The 18,334-nt window shown below is 39.5% G+C and overlaps 3 protein-coding genes across 3 annotated transcripts; all 3 read left to right on the forward strand.

The window, feature by feature from the left end:
* Positions 1–213: 213 nt before the first annotated feature.
* LOC310930699 (uncharacterized protein) lies at positions 214–2,642 on the forward strand (the record flags this gene model as incomplete). The annotated part of the gene is made up of 7 exons (XM_083893741.1): positions 214–331; positions 479–643; positions 775–865; positions 1,441–1,450; positions 1,649–1,757; positions 2,272–2,436; positions 2,548–2,642. 7 exons carry the CDS (start codon positions 214–216, stop codon positions 2,640–2,642), a joined length of 753 nt encoding a protein of 250 aa, XP_083749867.1.
* Positions 2,643–3,635: 993 nt separating this feature from the next.
* Positions 3,636–9,302, forward strand: samm50 (SAMM50 sorting and assembly machinery component). The gene is made up of 15 exons (XM_083893996.1): positions 3,636–3,775; positions 5,421–5,531; positions 5,641–5,742; positions 5,954–6,041; positions 6,151–6,257; positions 6,402–6,532; positions 6,772–6,859; positions 7,020–7,148; positions 7,306–7,377; positions 7,453–7,539; positions 7,636–7,706; positions 8,128–8,195; positions 8,292–8,438; positions 8,636–8,777; positions 9,216–9,302. The coding sequence occupies exons 1-15, from the start codon at positions 3,755–3,757 to the stop codon at positions 9,259–9,261; spliced, it is 1,410 nt and encodes a 469-aa protein (XP_083750122.1). The 5' UTR covers positions 3,636–3,754; the 3' UTR covers positions 9,262–9,302.
* Positions 9,303–10,437: 1,135 nt separating this feature from the next.
* Positions 10,438–17,282, forward strand: api5 (apoptosis inhibitor 5). Its single transcript, XM_083893154.1, has 14 exons — positions 10,438–10,718; positions 11,505–11,666; positions 11,840–11,933; positions 12,117–12,182; positions 12,269–12,420; positions 12,624–12,830; positions 13,122–13,226; positions 13,781–13,870; positions 14,384–14,565; positions 15,377–15,470; positions 15,597–15,653; positions 15,939–16,018; positions 16,142–16,284; positions 16,665–17,282. The coding sequence occupies exons 1-14, from the start codon at positions 10,647–10,649 to the stop codon at positions 16,739–16,741; spliced, it is 1,581 nt and encodes a 526-aa protein (XP_083749280.1). The 5' UTR covers positions 10,438–10,646; the 3' UTR covers positions 16,742–17,282.
* The last annotated feature ends 1,052 nt before the right edge of the window (positions 17,283–18,334 follow it).

The raw sequence follows: 18,334 nt of genomic DNA on the forward strand, positions 1-18,334 counted from the left end.
ATTCTAAATTACAAGATAAGCTTCATATCAGGAAAACCATTCCACACTAGACAGGGATACTATGGATGCTGAGTCGGCCTCATTTTAAAATGAAAGGACAGCTGTTTCACATCTGCCTTTAATCTGATTAAAGGCAGTATGAAAGCTGACTTTAAAATCTTCAGGGTTCACTACTGTAAAACGCCCAAAAAAGAACAAAAAGGACGATTCAAAATGGATGCTGAGATGGTGTCAACGCAGAGAGAACAGGACACTTCTGAATATCTCGAAAAACACAAAATAATTGAGCTCATGGACAATATGACCAGCATGCTCTTCTTTTACAGACCTGGTTAGTGATAATTTAAAGGACAATGGGTGTTTGCAGTATTTACAGTATTTTTATTGCCCTCTTTTAGCCAAAACTTTGCCGTTTGTATTGTCTTAAACGGAACACTATGACTGTCATTGTTGTGTTGTGATTGATTCTTTCGTCCAGAGAAACCCAGAGAGTTTCTTATTGAGCAGCTGGAACAACTGAAAAGTTCCAAACGGAGCGGTGTGAAAGGGCCAAATTTGTTTGACGACACCAACCTGAACGCAGTCTTCGGAATACTGGACCCCACAAATCAAAACTACATCACTTTTGCACAATACAAGCAAGGTGAGCACAAAATATTCAAGTTTTTCTTGCTATATATTATACTAAAATTCAAACATCTCTCATGTTTTTTTTTTTTTTTTTTTTAACAATGAACAGTGAATTCATTCTCTCTCTGACAATTTTCCCCACAGCACTGATCACACTGGGCATTAAGGACATCAATGAATGTCCTGAAGGTGTCAGTGAAGACAGAATATCCAGCAAGACATTCAAAACCGAAGCGTAAGTCCAGCTGCTATAATCAAAACATCATGGCACATGGACAATATTCAGGCGTATAAAACATTGTTGTTTCCACAGAATCCAAGGCCTGAAGAGATGCTCCGCAACATATGAACGTTTGTGAAATGCAACCTTTTTGTCGACTCAACTGATGTTTATTCCAATTTTTATTAAATGTAATGTTTTACCAAATTGGTAGAACAAGTTGCCAGCCAAAAATATGTGTTGACCATTGAATAATGCTGTGCTGGAATATCTCATACATAGGGCAAATCTTTAACCAAATCAAACCAGGTAACTGCATGGGTATTGGGTTTGATACTAGTGAGATGATACATGTCACATTCATGAATAAGATCAGATTAACTAAAATTATTATATTTTTCTTTGATGTTGATAATATGCTAATAAAACAATGTATGACACTACTGTGTAATCAAAATGAAATAAATACACAACGGTGAAAGTCTGAGGAATGAAAGTAACATGATGTTTATTTATCAAATTGATTTGGAAATCTGAATCTGAAAATCTGTCCATAATGTGCCGTTTGTGAATATAATGGTGATAAATAGGAGGAACCACGTAGCAACAACGTAATAGATGGATTCCATGACGTCATCACATCACATATTCGTACTTGCACAATATATTTTGGTATGATATTATTACCAACGTAAGATCGAGTGGGTTTTATTCTTTGTGTGGGATTTCTTTTGCGTGCGCGCGCGCACACGACAGATGTTGTTGTCATGGCAACAGGCCGAAACAAAAGTGAAGTAGAAGAAGATGGCGACGCAGAGAGAACAAGATGCCGCTGATTATCTCAAAAAACACAAAGTAATCGAGCTCGTGGACAATCTGACCAGTATGCTCTTCTTTTACAGACCCGGTTAGTGATGAAATATTTGTTTTTAATCATTTCTTTTAGGAACACATTTCTTACATTACACACTTTTCAGTCTTTGTTGAAACTGTTTTCAAACAGGTGTTGGGGTTTTTAATCAATTGGATATAATGATTTTATCCAGTGATGCTAAAGCCTGGATAAATTATTTAATACTCAATATTATAACATTTGATAAGATAACAATAGCGACTGGTGCTTGTTATATCAGCTTCTCCCTGTAGGGGTCGCCAGATGCCTCCCGTGTCCTCATGTGTCCTTCCTTCACAACATCCATGCATCTTCTCTGTGGTTTTCTTCTTTTCCTCCTGTCCAGCAGCTCCATCTCCAACAGCCTTTGTCCACTATAATCACTGTCCCTCCTCTGTATGTGTCCAGTGCAGCTCCTTCTGCCTTATATATATGTTTGTTTAGTCTGAATCTTTTTATAAACCCTCCCTAAAGTAGTAATAATTTAAGTTTGGAGTTTATTGATACATTAAATTGTTCTTTCATTCAGAAAACCCCAGAGAGTTTCTTATTGAGCAGCTGGAACAGCTGAAGAATTCCAAACAGAGTGGCGTGAAAGGGCCAAATATGTTTGACGACTCCAACCTGGACGCAGTCTTCGGAATACTGGACCCTGCTAATCAAAACTACATCACTTTTGAACAATACAAGCAGGGTGAGGTACCATCGCATACAATGTTATCATCATTATTATTACAACAATGTATAACGTTATCAATATCAACCAAATGTGGATTTTCTTTGTCACTGATCCTTTAACCCACAGCACTGGTCACACTGGGCATTAAGGACATCAATGAATGCCCCGAAGGTGTCAATGAAGACAGAATATCTCACAAGACATTCAAAACAGAAGCGTAAGGCCAGCTTTTATAATCTAAACATATATATATATATATAACATCACAATAAAGACAATACTAAGACACTTTTTAAAAAAATCTTCTCTTTTTGTGTGATTGATTTTACAGACTACAAGGCCTGCAGAGATGCTCAGGAACATATGGACACTTTTAAATTGTACTCAGCCTCTGTGATACAAATGTGCAAAAGGACCCAGAAAAAGAAAGCATTGTACAGTGCACAAAACAGGAATCTACAAAGGGATGTTGATATGATGTCACTGGACGGCTAAGGATAGAAAAATCAATAAATTATGGTTTGGACATACATGGTTTATTGAGATGTATTTTATCATGGAAGTGACAGTTTGACCATGTGGAATCTCATTGGGAATAGTATGAAATATAGTTGTAGATATCTGCATCCTTCTTACTAGTCTAAACTGCAGTTACAAATGATCTGAAATTCAGTTAATACTAGTCAGAATGATGTCACTTTTGCCATATCTTTAATTCCAGTTTCAGATATGTCACTATGACTAGTCACGATACAAATTAGAGATATCTACAACTTCATTTTGACTATGTGAAACTTAATTCAAGATATCTTGAAGGACAAAGTAGATCTCTTCAATTGGGGATAGTTACATATATCTTTAACTTGAATTATAACTAGTCATAATGACGTTGTAGATATCTGAAGCGAATTAGAGACATTCACAACTGAATCTTTATTTATCTATAATGAAAGAGCCCATACACGTGAATGGAAAAAGTGACGTTACTGTTGCGAGTAAAAACCGAATTACAGATATCTGTAACTGTAGCTTTGACCAGTAAGAATGGCGTTGCAGATATAGTATATAGATAGTGCATATCATGTCTACCAATTAAACGTTAAAGCCTTTTATCATAATAAGTCCTGGTAAAAAAGTAAAAACTAACTACGGATTTTGCAGCGTTGACGTGTTGAACGCGCATCAGCAGAGGGGGGCGTGGTTAGGAAGTGACATGGCCGCCTCCTTTCACAGACGGTCGTAGTCTTTCTCCGCTTACTCGTGTGTTAAAGTAGTTTTATTTTCACTTACATTCCGTCCATATTCAGCAGGACAGCGTCCTGTGGAGCTCAACATGGGCACCGTTCACGCCCGGGTAAGAGAATGTCCGGTTAAAGTGTCGGCCATGACTGTGACCTCTCTGTCTGTCTGTATGTGTCTGTCACAGCCCAATGTGTGTGTGTGTGTGTGTGTGTGTGTCAGACAGTAGTGTGGTCAGGTTTGCTCTGGTGTCCTGTAAGAACATATTTATATTGTACATCCAGCAACAAGGCGAGGCGTTCAGTTCTGTGACTGTTAAAACTGTTTTAAGTTCTCAGTGAAAGGTTGATTCATTGTCTTTTGTTCAATGAAACGCTACCGGTGCTTCCACTCTGATGTGTTGTGCTCACACAACATGCTCTAGTTATCTTTTACTGTATACCGCAAACGGTGGAGTGGTGTGGTCTTCTCCTTTACTGTCACTGTCACTAACCACAGGCTCCCGCAGCGGCAACAGTGGTGTTTTCTGCACGTTTTGCTCTAAAATGTCTGCAGACTCGAAAACAGGATGCTCATAAAGTGTGTCGCTAGCTTTCTTTTAATTTTCCCATTGCTTCTATGTTGATGCATTAGCGTGTAGGGACAGCAGGGCCGGCCCTAGAAATTAGGATATGGTGCCCCCATTGAACCCAACACACATCACAGCGGGTTTAAGTCACTCCCCAGACAATTGTAGCTATTTTCCATGACAAAGTGGAATTGTATATGAATGTCAGACAATCATGCTGACCACAATGATAAGATAAGATGGTCCTTTTATTGAATTAATGAATTAATGAATGCTTTAAACGCGTTATAAAACACTATATAGTATGGTAGTCAACAATTTTTGCAAAAATAAAAATAGGTAACAATAAATATGAATAAATAATAATTACATACACTCTTTTATATATATATATATATATTTATTTGACAACAGGGACAGTGCACATTGATAATATTGCTGTAAATGCGCCAGAATTAGCCAAGAGGCTATTTTTCATCTGTAGTCACTAGACAGATGTTAAAGTCTCCCTAAAAATGACAAAGTAACTGGCCAAGGCAACCTGCAAAACATGAACATCCGGTTAACAACGTGACACTAATAACATATAAAACATATTTCATATTTCTGTCTTAACTATTATAAGATAGAGTATGTTCATTTGTTAAGGGAAGTAAGGCATCCATGGGCAGACTTTTTATGATGTTTAATTAGTGATTTTAATGAAAACAAGCGTCATCTCTAATTTTTATTTGTTGATATGTATTAACACCCATTAAGTGGTTATACAGAAATGCTGCCCCTATTGTAGTGGGTTCAACAATCTGGGGATATGATACATATCTAAATAAAGGTGGATGAACAGGATCCCCCTTTTAAAGAATTTGTCATATTTCATAGATTTTTATATAAGTCTGAGTCTGAAAAACAAGTGAAGATAAGAGTAAATGAACGACATTTAATTATATTCAAGTTAAAGCAGAAAATAGAAATAAATGAGCAGTGGCACTTTTTACTTACATATTGTACAATTATGTAATTGCGCTTAATAAAGTTCAGTCTTACTTGCAGATAGGCTGTAGTTGGACTAATTGGAACAGAGGTTTGAAGCTCTAAAATGTTTAGGAGGTCAAATGTCAAGGATATAACTACACAGTAGACCTGATAGCTCTGTCATGACTCTGAAATTATGAAATGATGTTTTGTGTTGCAGAGCCTGGACCCTCTGCCCATGCAAGGGCCAGAGCTTGGCGTTCAACCGGACGACATAGAGGCTGCAGAGATTGAACAGCAGCCGAAACAAGAAGTTCTTGAAAACAAAGATGTAAGATTTTTATGTTTGTTTCAGACAATAATTGTACCACACTCTGGGACACTATCTCTACCGTGTGTTGTTCATTTTCCCAATGTTGTCTGTTTCTCTTGTTTCTCAGGTTGTGGTTCAAAGAGTGCACATAGACGGCCTCGGAAAAACCAAAGAGGACTTGTTGACGTATGAAATTGCAGATGTTTTCCGGGCAAAAAACTTGATTGATGTAGGTGTATGTGTAGATGGCACGACGACTTTGGTTACTTCTCCATAATCGATCAGCATGTTACGGATAAATTGTATTAGGTTCGCTTTTAGATAAGTGGATAAAATCAGTTTTTTCCTGTTTAACTGAACCATCACCTGAAGGGTTGTTGAGTTTGTGCTTGTGAATAACATCTACCGGGCATAAAAGCATGGTTTAATTTGTGGTACAGGTCATGCGAAAGTCTCATGAAGCTCGACAGAAGCTGCTACGTCTTGGTATTTTCAGAAAAGTGGAAGTTGTTATTGACACTTCTCGAGGTACAGACATTCAGAGCACAGTCTTTCCAATACATGTACAAATTATAACGATCCATTTTCTTTAATAGGATCAGCAATCTTTAACAGTTCCATATTTTTTTTATTTTAGGTGATGATGCTCTTGCTAACGGCCTTGATGTGACCTTTGAGGTCATTGAGCTGAGACGATTAACAGGCAGCTACAATACAATGGTTGGAAACAATGAAGGGAGCATGGTGAGCACTATAATAGTTTCTGTCACCATCCACTTCCATCAAAATTGCCAAATCAGTTTCTTTCTATTGACAATTAGTCAATTTTGAATAATTTTAAAGGTGTTTGTCATTGTGATGATCTTATCATACCGACTTTAATTTCAGGTACTGGGGCTAAAGTTACCTAATGTACTTGGTCGTGCAGAGAAACTCAACTTTCAGTTCTCCTATGGCACCAAAGAGACATCCTATGGCTTGTCCTTCTTCAAACCCCAACCTGGCCACTTTGAACGCAAGTAAGTTATGAGCAGCTCCATAAAATAACTTCTCTTACAGTTGTAATGACTTTGCAGGTGTGCCTATAATATCTGTGGGAAGGCTTTGTCGTGTGGCTGTGGTTTGACATAAGACAAGACCGTCAGTTAAAAGGCACAGTCAATGACTTATTATTGTATAGCAGTTACTATAGATGGGTGTAGTTCACAATCAGGACGTGATCTTTGTAGGGTATTTAAATTTCCTTTTTCATTTTCAGTATCACACTCAACCTGTACAAGGTAACAGGTCAATTTCCGTGGAGTTCACTGAGGGAGACAGATCGAGGCGTCTCTGCAGAACTAAGTGTAAATACTTGTTTCTAGTAATATATCGTACATGATTTAAAAAGCTGATTTTATAGACTGTCCCAGGGCCATTGTTATTTGATTTTTATAAAGACACATTTTTTTTTTAAATTTGTTGCACGATAACTGTACAAACCTGTTATCGATCTGTCACACACAGTTCCCATTGTGGAAGACCAATCAAACACTGAAGTGGGAGGGAGTTTGGAGAGAGCTGAACTGTTTGGCTCGCACTGCATCATTTGCCATCCGCGAGGAGAGTGGCCATTCCCTCAAGTCCTCACTTTCGGTGTTTGTCTGCAATTTTACATCTCATTTTTATGTTGGATTTGAAATAGCTCCCTCTGACAGAAAATTCACATCACACCTGTAATCCAGTGATTATATTTAAGATAGGGTGACAATAATCTGTATCGCGTATATTAAGAAAGCCATTTTTTTCCCAGCACGCTATGGTCATTGACACCAGGAATTCCTCCATCCTTCCCAGGAAAGGTGGCTTACTAAAGATCCACCAGGTTTGTAGTTTACCAGTTTAGTCAGATATTCAAATGATACATGAGAACAACATTACTTATGTTGTGGTTGTGTAGGAACTTGCTGGTTACACTGGGGGAGACGTCAGTTTCCTGAAGGAGGACTTTGAGATCCAGCTCAACAAATCACTCTTCTGGGACTCTGTGAGTTTAAACATTTCATATTTTTGATTATGTCCAACAATGTTGGTTTAGTTATTTGATGGGACCTTATTAAACCCCTGTAATTGTCTCCTCCAGGTCCTCTCTGCTTCAATGTGGGGTGGTTTGCTTCTACCCATCGGTGAGAAGCCAACAAACGTAGCAGACAGGTACAGTAATATTCTGCAGTCTATTGCTATTATTAAAGTGTCCAGGTGATTTCTTTGACTTTGGCCACCCTCAGACACAATGTTGAGTTAGATTGTGATTTAATCAAAGTGTAAGTCACAGATGAATATGTGTTTCATGGTGTTCGAATTTGACTCATGAGTCACAGAAGAAAATGTTTTTTTATGGCCCATTTTGCAGCAGTATTGCACTGAAGATACCTTCATTGTTGCAGTGGGTGCTGCATAACAAGTCACTGCTGCTGATAATGGAGACTGTGATTTAATGACCCAAGTAAAATACAATAACTTCAATTTGTTTTCAGGAGACCAGCATTTATCTGTGTATTTAATTTGCAAACATCTGAACAAGACCCATTGTCGTCATAAAACCTCTGGGAATTTGTCTTATTTTGACTTCTAGGTTCTACCTGGGTGGCCCCACTAGCATCAGGGGATTCAGCATGTACAGTATGGGCCCACAGAGTGAAGGTGAGGTACTAACTGAGGTAGCTGATTTCCTTGATAACCACACTGGAGTTAGATGATTGATTGCAAGCTTGTGTGCTGGGATTACTGGTGTGGCAGGTGACTACATGGGAGGAGAGGCCTACTGGGCTGGAGGCCTCCATCTCTATACCCCTCTTCCCTTCAGACCAGGAAGAGGCGGCTTTGGTGACCTCTTCAGAACACACTTCTTCCTCAATGCCGGAAACCTGTGTAACCTCAACTATGGTGAGCAATTTAAAATTACAGTTTAGGGTTCATATTAAATGGAGCAGATCTTAACATGAATTCATTTTAATTAGAAGGATGGTTCAGGAAGGATCATTTTTGGTGTTATAGGTACCAACTGCTTAGGTAACTGATGCTGACTTTTGCACAGATCCACTGTTTGGCCTAAACTAAACTATATGTCTATTTTCATTTAGGTGAGGGGCCACAAGCACATCTGAAGAAACTGGCAGAATGCATCCGTTGGTCGTATGGACTGGGCATTGTTGTGCGTTTGGGGAACATTGCCAGGCTGGAGTTGAATTACTGCATTCCCATGGGTGTCCAGAATGGAGACAGGTATAGGGTTAGGTTTAGGTTAGCTGAGACACCAGGTACACTCGATCCCCAGTATCACCCCCTGCAAACAACCACTGAATAATAAAATTTAACATTAGGTCTCATCTCATTCAGGGTTACTCACACTGAAAAGAGAAGCAAAAGGCATGTTGTAGGTTATTTATTTCTTCCGTTATGGGAGTAGAATATTTGTTCCACAGTTGAAGTTGAAGCGATATGTATTTGAAATTTCTGGTTATTCTTAGGTGGCAAATGCATCAGTGCAGCTGTTTTATTAGTCAAGTAAATTGTTTAAACTACAGTATGAGATTGATATTGGCATCAGTCGATACCTCTGGTATAAATCCATCCCTGCTCTCTGATTCTGATGCACCAGAAATAATCAGATTTGTGGGTTATTTGAAATTGCTTTGAAATAATGTTCTCTTCTCCTTGCAGGATATGTGACGGGGTCCAGTTTGGAGCAGGAATCAGATTCCTGTGAAGCCACTTTTCTTCTGCTTATGCTTCACCACGTGATACCAGAAACTTTTTTAAGGGAATGACGCTTGTACATATTTTTTGTTGCAATTTATTTGGCTCAATAAAAGTGTTGGCACTGATTTTCCTTTTTTGATTTATATTTCTTTTCATTTACTATCAGAGGTCATATATACAGATGTACAGAAGAATGGCATGAATTACGACAATAAAGTCAGTATTATGACTTCATCTCAGAATTCATGCCATGAATAGCATGGTGACACTTTTTATCTTTTATCTTATTCTATGTTATTTTATTTTGCGCTATTTTATTGCTTTACTGTTTTTAATTACTCTTATTTGTTTCCTCTTTATTTACTAACTGTTGTAAAGCTCTTTTGGTTCACCGAAAGGATTGTTGTAGGGCTGTATAAATAAAGTACATTAAATTTAGTTTATTTATACAGGCTTACAACAATCCTTTCCGTGGGCCCATATATAAATATGTAATTGCGAAATGTAAATTTTTCACATTTACATATTTATATATGGGCCCACGGTTGGTGTAGTGGTTAGCGCTCTTGCCTTTGCAGCAGTGTTTGAGCCCTGTTTGGAATAACTTCGGAACAAGGGCCTTTCTGCAAGGAGTTTGCTTCTATATGTGGCCCTGTGATGGACTGGCGAATTGTACCCTGCCTATTGACCAATGTCAGCTGAGATAGGCACAGCACCCCCTGTGACCCTCTGGTGGAGGATAAAGCGGTAGATAATGGATGGATGGATGGATGAATATTTATGTATATATTTATTTTATTTCTAATACTAAAGTAAAGAATTGTATAAAGTCAGAATTCTGAGAAAAAAAGTGAGAAATTTTAGAGAAGTTTTTAATAGTAAGAAAATCATAATTGACTCAAGAAGAATTTTGACTGTTACATGTGGCTCTAATACTCTTCTGTACTTCTGTACATATGAGTGTGATTATTTTGCAATTATTTTTCAAGCTTTATTGTTGTATCTGTTCACAAGCCTCTTTGAGAGGGTTATTTACTGCGCACAACAGCGCAGTCTGCGCTCTCTGCGCAGACCCGTGTCACGTGTGTCGTGGAGCTACGCGCGGTTCGTCAAACCAGCGCATGCGCAGTTTTCTTTGTTCCGTAGCGTTTTACCATTTTAGCCGGAGAACATTGCGAGAGCACCGACGTCGGGGTGTTCATTCACGGTCTTGTGCAGAGTTCTCTTCCCCGTCCCCTCTTCCACAGAACGCACTGGCTGGTAGAGAGAACCGTTGGTCGTGTTTCAGTCGACTGAAAGCGGAGACAAAGTGACCCGGAAGGGAAGGTTTTATTCCGTGGTTTTGTTGGCGGTTTTCTTATTTGAGAGCGGCAGTCACCCTGACGCACGCTGATGGCGGTCACTATTGAAGATCTCTACCGTAACTACGGGATCCTAGCCGACGCTAAGGACAACCTCAGCACGGTAATATCAAAATACTTTTTAGGGTCCGCATTTAGACAAAACCGAGGGTGTTTTTTGGACTGTTCTCTCGTGTTTGTTTCACCCTTAATGTTGATAACCGTGTTTGCTTATGTAACGTTGTTGTGCGCGCGCTAGGCTAACTGTAGCTAACGCTGCTAATGGCAACAGCCTCGCCGTGGGCACCCACAGCACAGGCGGCCCTTATTTGATCCTCATTATTGGTCATATTTAAATCATCCTGTCGATTATTTGTGGATCATAGCCGCCTGTGTCTCCTGTAGGTGGATGGGGTATAATATGATGATCCAGTACTCGGTACGATGCAAATTCAGGGCCTTGTTGCGTTACTTGTTTATGTTGTATGCACTGGTCCTATTAAAGTAATATCGTTGTTTAGTAAATGAGTTTTTGGTTGCATTTGTGTGTTGTGTGTTTATTTTCCCCATTTAAATTCCACCCAAAACCACATAGGACACCATTCAAGTGTTTTCTATGGATGACGAGTTCCATTAAGAATTACTAAACATCTGTGTGTAAATGAAATTGCCTTTGTGCTCTCACACAGGCAAGTTTCAGAGCACTTCTGCACTAATGTGACGATTTAAATGGGTTTCTATGGTAACCAGGTGTACCGGTAATTCTAAGTTAGTAACGTTCACTCAGTCATTTTTATGCACAACTATTCCAGGGAGCATTACAGACAGTGGCCCTAAAATCTGAAATACTTAATTCTTGAGCTTGTGTCATATTATAATGTTTATTTATAGATTTGCTCTTCCTCCACAGCACAAAGATGCCTACCAAGTCATCTTGGATGGCGTGAAAGGTGGTCCTAAGGAGAAGCGCCTGGCAGCACAGTTTATTCCCAAGTTTTTCAGCAGCTTTCCAGAGCTGGCTGATGCAGCCATAAATGCTCAGCTTGATCTTTGTGAAGATGAGGATGTTTCAGTGAGTATGAAAGTAAAACACGTGTATGTTTTTATAATGGACTAGGAGAGGGATGCAGATATTGTCTTTTAGGGTGCAGGGTTCTTTGTGCACCTTTGTTTTCCTCTTATGGCTAAATGTATTTGGTAAAGTCATTTTCATTCTATAATAACACTGACTGTGTCTTGTTCCAGATTCGAAGGCAGGCCATCAAGGAGCTTCCAAGGTTTGCAACTGGCGAGAACATCCTCAGAGTTGCAGATATTCTCACTCAGCTCCTTCAGACAGGTATTCACAACCCAAGATAATTTGACTTACAATATTAGACGTTTTACATATGCAGCCATGACTTAAACATGTGTAGTGAAGCTCGATCTTGGGATAAAAAATAAAACATACGTTTGTTTATGTCTCATAAAATCTGAATGATGTCCAGCCCTGTTGACTAATCCTAATTTATATGCATTTCAGATGACACAGCAGAATTCAACCAAGTGAATGCAGCACTGATTTCTATTTTCAAGATCGATGCAAGGGGTAAGTGCTACTTTCCCTGTTGTAAACTAAGTAAAACTCACTGATGAATCGCATAACCCTGTCTGCTCTCATCTTTTGTCATCCAGGTACTCTTGGAGGCCTGTTTTCTCAGGTCCTGCAGGGAGAGGACATAGTGCGGGAAAGAGCGATCAAGTTTCTGTCAACCAAACTAAAGACTCTGCCAGAGGATGTCATGACAAAGGAGGTGGACGAGTATGTCTTTGCAGAAACAAAGAAGGTAAGCATATCATCTCGAATGGATTAATAGTCTTTGATCACTGATGAGTGTCTGTGTTGGGCTCAGTGTAGCAAAGATACTTTTACTTATAATTCTCCATATGGGCCTAATCTGAGTCTTATGTCTTTTTTGTCATCTTTGATAAAAAAAAAAAAATAAAGTTTGTTAAAGTCCTTCTTGTCTCTTCTTTGCTTGTGGCTCAGGTGCTGGATGACTCGACCGGAGAGGAGTTTGTGTTGCTGATGCGCGTGGTGTCTGGCCTTCGCGCGTTGCAGACGGTGCATGGACGGCAGCAGCTGGTTGAGTTGGTTGTAGAGCAGGCTTACCTGGAACAGGCTCTCAACCCGGCCGATCCTGACACTGTTGATCGTCTGATGCAGTGCACACGCCACGCCCTGCCCTTGTTCTCTGTGAGTGATGCCAATTCACTTTTGCCAAGTTCATTTTTCAAACTGTCACTGTTTTATTTTGCTAAATTATTAAGTATTATTAAGTATCAAGTATTCCTGTTTGCATAATTTGCGTTGGTGCTTTCTAGAATGTTATTTCTTTCTGTATTGAATGTGTCTATGGCAGTAGTGTTTACTTAGTATTTATTTTATGATTCTAATGAATCAGTAAATAAAGTAAACAATTTACTTCTCGATGTGCTGGGAAATGATATCAGGAGACATTAAACTTTGTTGTTTTGCTTCTTGCAGAAAAATGTCCACTCCACACGTTTTGTAACCTACTTCTGTGAGCACGTGCTACCCAACCTCAGCATCCTCACAAGCCCAGTGGCTGATGTGGACATTCAGTTGGAGGTGAGTTCTTCTTATATTTGTATATAAAATATTGGAGACTTGTGTTCCAGATTATGTTTGGTTTGTAAATGACAGCAGACCAAATTGCTGGTTGCACTTCTTAAGCATTTCATTCATATTTGTATGGTGCCGAATCACATTCTCAGTATTTGAAAAGTTTTGCATGTTTTCCCATCCCCTAAGAATATGGTAAATCTTGGAAACCAACTGGAGTGTGTTTGAGGACCACATTGAAAATAAATATACAGTTTTCATTCACCAGTGTGGTCATCAGAAAAACTCAAAATGTTTTGATCCTGGTAAAGCTCCTCCTCTCTCCCGTAGGCCTGACAAGTATGGTAACTGGTGTAAGGTTGATACTGCTAATGTCTGACATTTGGCACTTGTAGTAGTAGCAAATAAAAGTCAGTGTGGCCACCACCTGTCAGAGGTGTCAGCCAACTGCATGTTGTTAATGGGTCGTTAATCTGCTCCACACAACACTTTTTCTCATTAGCAATGCACATTTCTCTGTGTGTGTGTGTGTGTGTGTGTGTGTGTGTGTGTGTTTGTAGGTACTGAAGCTGCTGGCTGAGATGAGTCCGTTCTGTGGAGACATGGACAAGTTGGAGGCCAACGTCAACATGCTGTTTACCAAGCTGCTGGTGAGAACAGATTGTCCTGTTGTAGTGGCAATGCACAAGTACACATGGGCAGTTTCCCCCGCTCGTTTATTTGGGGACTTGCCTAATTTTAAGTTCATATTGTTTCCCAAGCACATCCGAGGCACTTTCTGTTTGAGTCATGTTTCTTCACCTGGTCTCTGGTCTCCTGATTTCAGCTTTTTGTTGTTGTTTTAACATTCAGTCGCGTAACATTTACTTTTCATGTCTTATTTTGTCTGCTTATTTGCAACGGTACACTTCATTCATGAATATCTTATTCCCAAATATGAACTGTGACAACCTTTTCCCTGAATGCCTTTTTTAAAAATGTGTAAATATGCACTGCAGAGGCATATCCTCTGTTGCTTTTTTTTTTTTTAACTTGATGAATAATATCCACTTTTTGGATGTTTTGGAAAAGGTCTTATTTTGGTTAATCGTTATGGTCTGAGCTAAACTTTTATACATAAAAGCATGTATAATTAAGATCTTTCTGCCCTTCTGTTTGTGTAGGAGTTTATGCCTCTGCCACCAGAGGGGGCGGAGAATGGAGAGAACCCGACAAGTGAGGAGCCCAAACTGCAGTTCAGCTACGTCGAATGCCTCCTCTACAGCTTCCACCAGCTGGGAAAGAAGCTGCCAGACTTTCTCGTTGACAAAGTGGACGCTGAGCGTATCAAAGATTTTAAGATCAGGTGAAAAAATGTATAGGATGTACCCAGTGTGCGAAATACCCATTAATAATCGGGGGGGGGGGGGTGTTTTACAACATGCAAAACACACTTCTAGCCTCCGTTATCTCTTGATGTCTGCGGGACATGGGACAGCATTGTAGAGTGTCCTTTATAGTGGACGGTGTTGCGGTGGCGCTGACTAACAAACTTTACTTTATCGCCTGGTCATGGACCACTTTATGACTGAACTTTAAGGGACTGAATAAGTTGGTCGTGTTACCTTGAGGAGCAGACACGACGGCACGAGAAACTTTGCAAACAATTTCCTTTTGCTCAACGTCCGTCAAATTGAAGCCAAAGTGTTTCAAGGGAACTGATATTGTCCTACATTTCTTCTCATCAAAGGCTGCCTTTCTGCCATGTTTTCAATCGCTCGCTCTTCATATTATTGATCCACACACGTCACACTCTTGCTGCAGCTGCACGTAACACATTCAAGGCGTTTTTCTAGCATAGGAATTTACATACACGCCACACGGCACATTAATCGTTTTTTTTTTCTTCGATTATAATGTTTTTATGATCGTGAGAAGCGATCGAAATCATGAATAACATTCAATTAATCGTCCAGCCCTAGTTTAGACCCCACTCAAATTTTGTCTTTGAGGCTTTCAGGGGGTCTCGAGTGTTAATCAGGAGGGTCAGACCCCCCTGTATTTCGCACAGTGGATGTAGCATAAACTGATAAATGAACTGATGCAAAATTGAGATTGCTTTAAGAACAAGTGCATGACAATCAATGCAAGCTCTTTTAAACGTTTTATTTCAACAGGTTACAGTACTTTGCCAGAGGCCTGCAGTTCTACATCCGACAGTTGAGAGTTGCACTTCAAGGCAAGACAGGAGATGCTCTGAAGACAGACGAGGTAATATGTGATACCTTAAGAAGAAAACTGATTGAAAACGTTATTTGTTGCAATTGTAAAACTGTGCTGTTTGAGGTCCTGCCATTAACGATCTCCTGTCTTGACTTTTATTTTGTTTGTACTCAGAACAAGATTAAAGTGGTGGCCCTGAAGATCACAAACAACATCAACATCCTCATTAAGGTATGGTGCTGGCCGTACACACTAGTTGACAAAATAGTGCAAATGCTGTACGTTATTGTTTTTAATTAATATGAAGGTAATGTGCTTCTCATTTTAAAACACATTTATGGAGACTTCAAATCAAAATTGCCTTTGTCACACAGTATTTGTTGTATTTTTGATTAAGTATAGTAAAAATGGCTTCCATGTTTATGTCACCTGGTATAGAAAACGGAAATGTGGATTGTGTTCTAACCAGTTACCTGTTTTCATTGCACTCATTTTTTCCTCTTTTTTTCTTTGCAGGATTTATTCCACAACCCTCCATCATATAAGAGCACAGTCACACTATCCTGGAAACCTGTGCAGAAGGCAGAGGCAGTAGTGTAAGTCTGCTGCTACTGTTTGTCACCAGTTTTGCCACAACATTTAGCTTTTAGAGGCCATTCATACATCAGCTGAATATCCTTGTTGCCCTAATAGATCCTCTTACTTTTTTTTCCCTCTAGGGCAAAGCGCCCATCAGCTGAGGAGATGGGCTCAGGTGGCAGCACAAAAAAACAGATTTCTCCTCTGCCCCGAAGAGATGCACGGCAAATCTACAATCCCCCCAGTGGCAAGTACAGCGCCACCATTGGCAATTTTAACTATGGTGAGAAGCACTTGGTGGCACTTTATTGTAAACACGGTTCATCTTAAATTGCACACCTCAGTATGTAGTCCCTTGAGCAGATGAACACCTGATATGTGACATGAGTGCACACGTAAATCCATGGAGGCTTTTGCTGAAATGCATGCACCATAAGTCAATGTCCTCAACCTGCAAGTCAGATCTGTGTCACATCAATGGAAAAAGTTGGACATGAGTCACCTAAGCCTGCTATTCTGAACTGAACTGTCAAACTAGCTAAACAACTGAACTAACGAAACAGTCATGAAAGTGTGCTTTGTGACACCTACATTTGGTATTCAATACTTCAGAGTTGGGAGTTTTTCTTCCTCCTAATCTTTTGCTTTGCTGTTGACTTGCAGAGCGTGGCGGCTTTAGGGGCGGCCGAGGACGAGGCTTCGGAGCCAGAGGAAACAGGAGCCGAGGTCGAATCTACTAAGATGCACACACAAACAAAATTATTGCTCATTGAACTGCATCACATCAGGATCTTTTCCACAACATGTTGGACTTTTTTGTCACATACTCTTCTGGTTTTTAAGTCTCAACGTCTTTTTCGCATCCCGGCCCACACACACAGGTTGTCTTTCCTTTTTTCCTCATTTTGCTTGGGCAGGGTTAGAGATTCTTGTCCTCACACTCTCAGTGAATGGGCTCAGACTTCTTTTTTTTTTTACCCGTGATTACAACACTGACTCTCTGTATATCCTCTTATCCCAGAGCCTAGTTGAAGTAAAACCTTATTGTCTTTCCTTGATTTAAAAAAAACAAACAAACATTGTTCTGTGTATTTTTGTGGATCAAAAAGACTGCCATGTGGTAACTGAAATATTTTTGTCGGATATCTGTAGGAAAAGATAAAGATCCTTTTGTCTTGCAACACATTGATGAATGCATTTCTTTTTACATTTTTATTTAATCTTATTTTTTATTAGAGCTTAAGTTGAATTGGCTGATTGTTACTTTGTATGAAACAATGATGTGTCATTGGATTTTTATCATAAACTTGTATGGAACTATGGATTTTGTCCTTGTTTTATGAAGAATTTCACTTCCCCTGAAGATGCCCCCATCTCCTCCTGCACATTTTTCCCCCTGTCTATTTGTTATTGCTCACCCACTCATCCTTTCCATTTGTCCTGTTAAGCCTTCTGCTTTTCCTGCTTGTCATTTGTATTCACTTATGTATGTTCTAAAGCAGGGTTTCTCACTGTCCTGCATTTTTTTAGGCGTTTCCCTGCTCCAACACACCTGATTCAAGTAAATGGCTCATTATCAGGCTTCAGCAGAGCTTGCTGATAAGCTGATGGCTTGATTCAGGTGTGTTTGAGCAGGGAAACGCCTACAACAGGAGTGAGAAACCCTCTTCTAAATCATGACAAGAAATGTTAGCCCACAATCTAGGGTCTGCAATTTGATTATGACCACCTACATGACTCAATCAATCTTCTGTCTACCTCCATCTTACTCTTGGCTCCTCCACTCGGCCCAGTGCTGGAGTTTGGTGAGTTTTGTTAAAGTAGCTTTCAATAATCGAATAGTTTATAGTTTGTGCAGAGGATATTTTATCGACCCTTGTGGTGGAGGCTCTGCTCCACACAAGCCTGTTGTATAACAAAGCCCTCATCCCTGAGATAGACTTTGTAATACGAACTCCTTTTAAAGGTAAGATTAGCATCCATGTTTCCTCAGTTGTGATGATGATCGTAACTGGTGCTAAAGAGTCGTTAATTGTGTAAATCTGGGATCTTGCTTTTCTCTTCTTTTTTTTTTTTCCATTTTTAAAGCATACATGTGTTTAGTGGGTCTGCATGTGGAGATGCTTGTGTGTTTGTATGTGGACACTGTAGGAAGTCGGAGGTGGAGTTTCTTAAACTTTTTTCTGTATTGATTGATAGTGTTATACACACAGGGATCATCATCCCTTAATGGTGATGAGCAAAACCTTTGGTCTGAAGTAAAATACAGTGTGCTGCAGAATGATGGTTATTTGTTAGATATATTTTAGAGGAAGAAAATTTAACATTATTTC

Source organism: Microchirus variegatus (assembly GCF_963457635.1).
Source record: "Microchirus variegatus genome assembly, chromosome: 8".
NCBI classification, from domain to species: Eukaryota; Metazoa; Chordata; class Actinopteri; order Pleuronectiformes; family Soleidae; genus Microchirus; species Microchirus variegatus.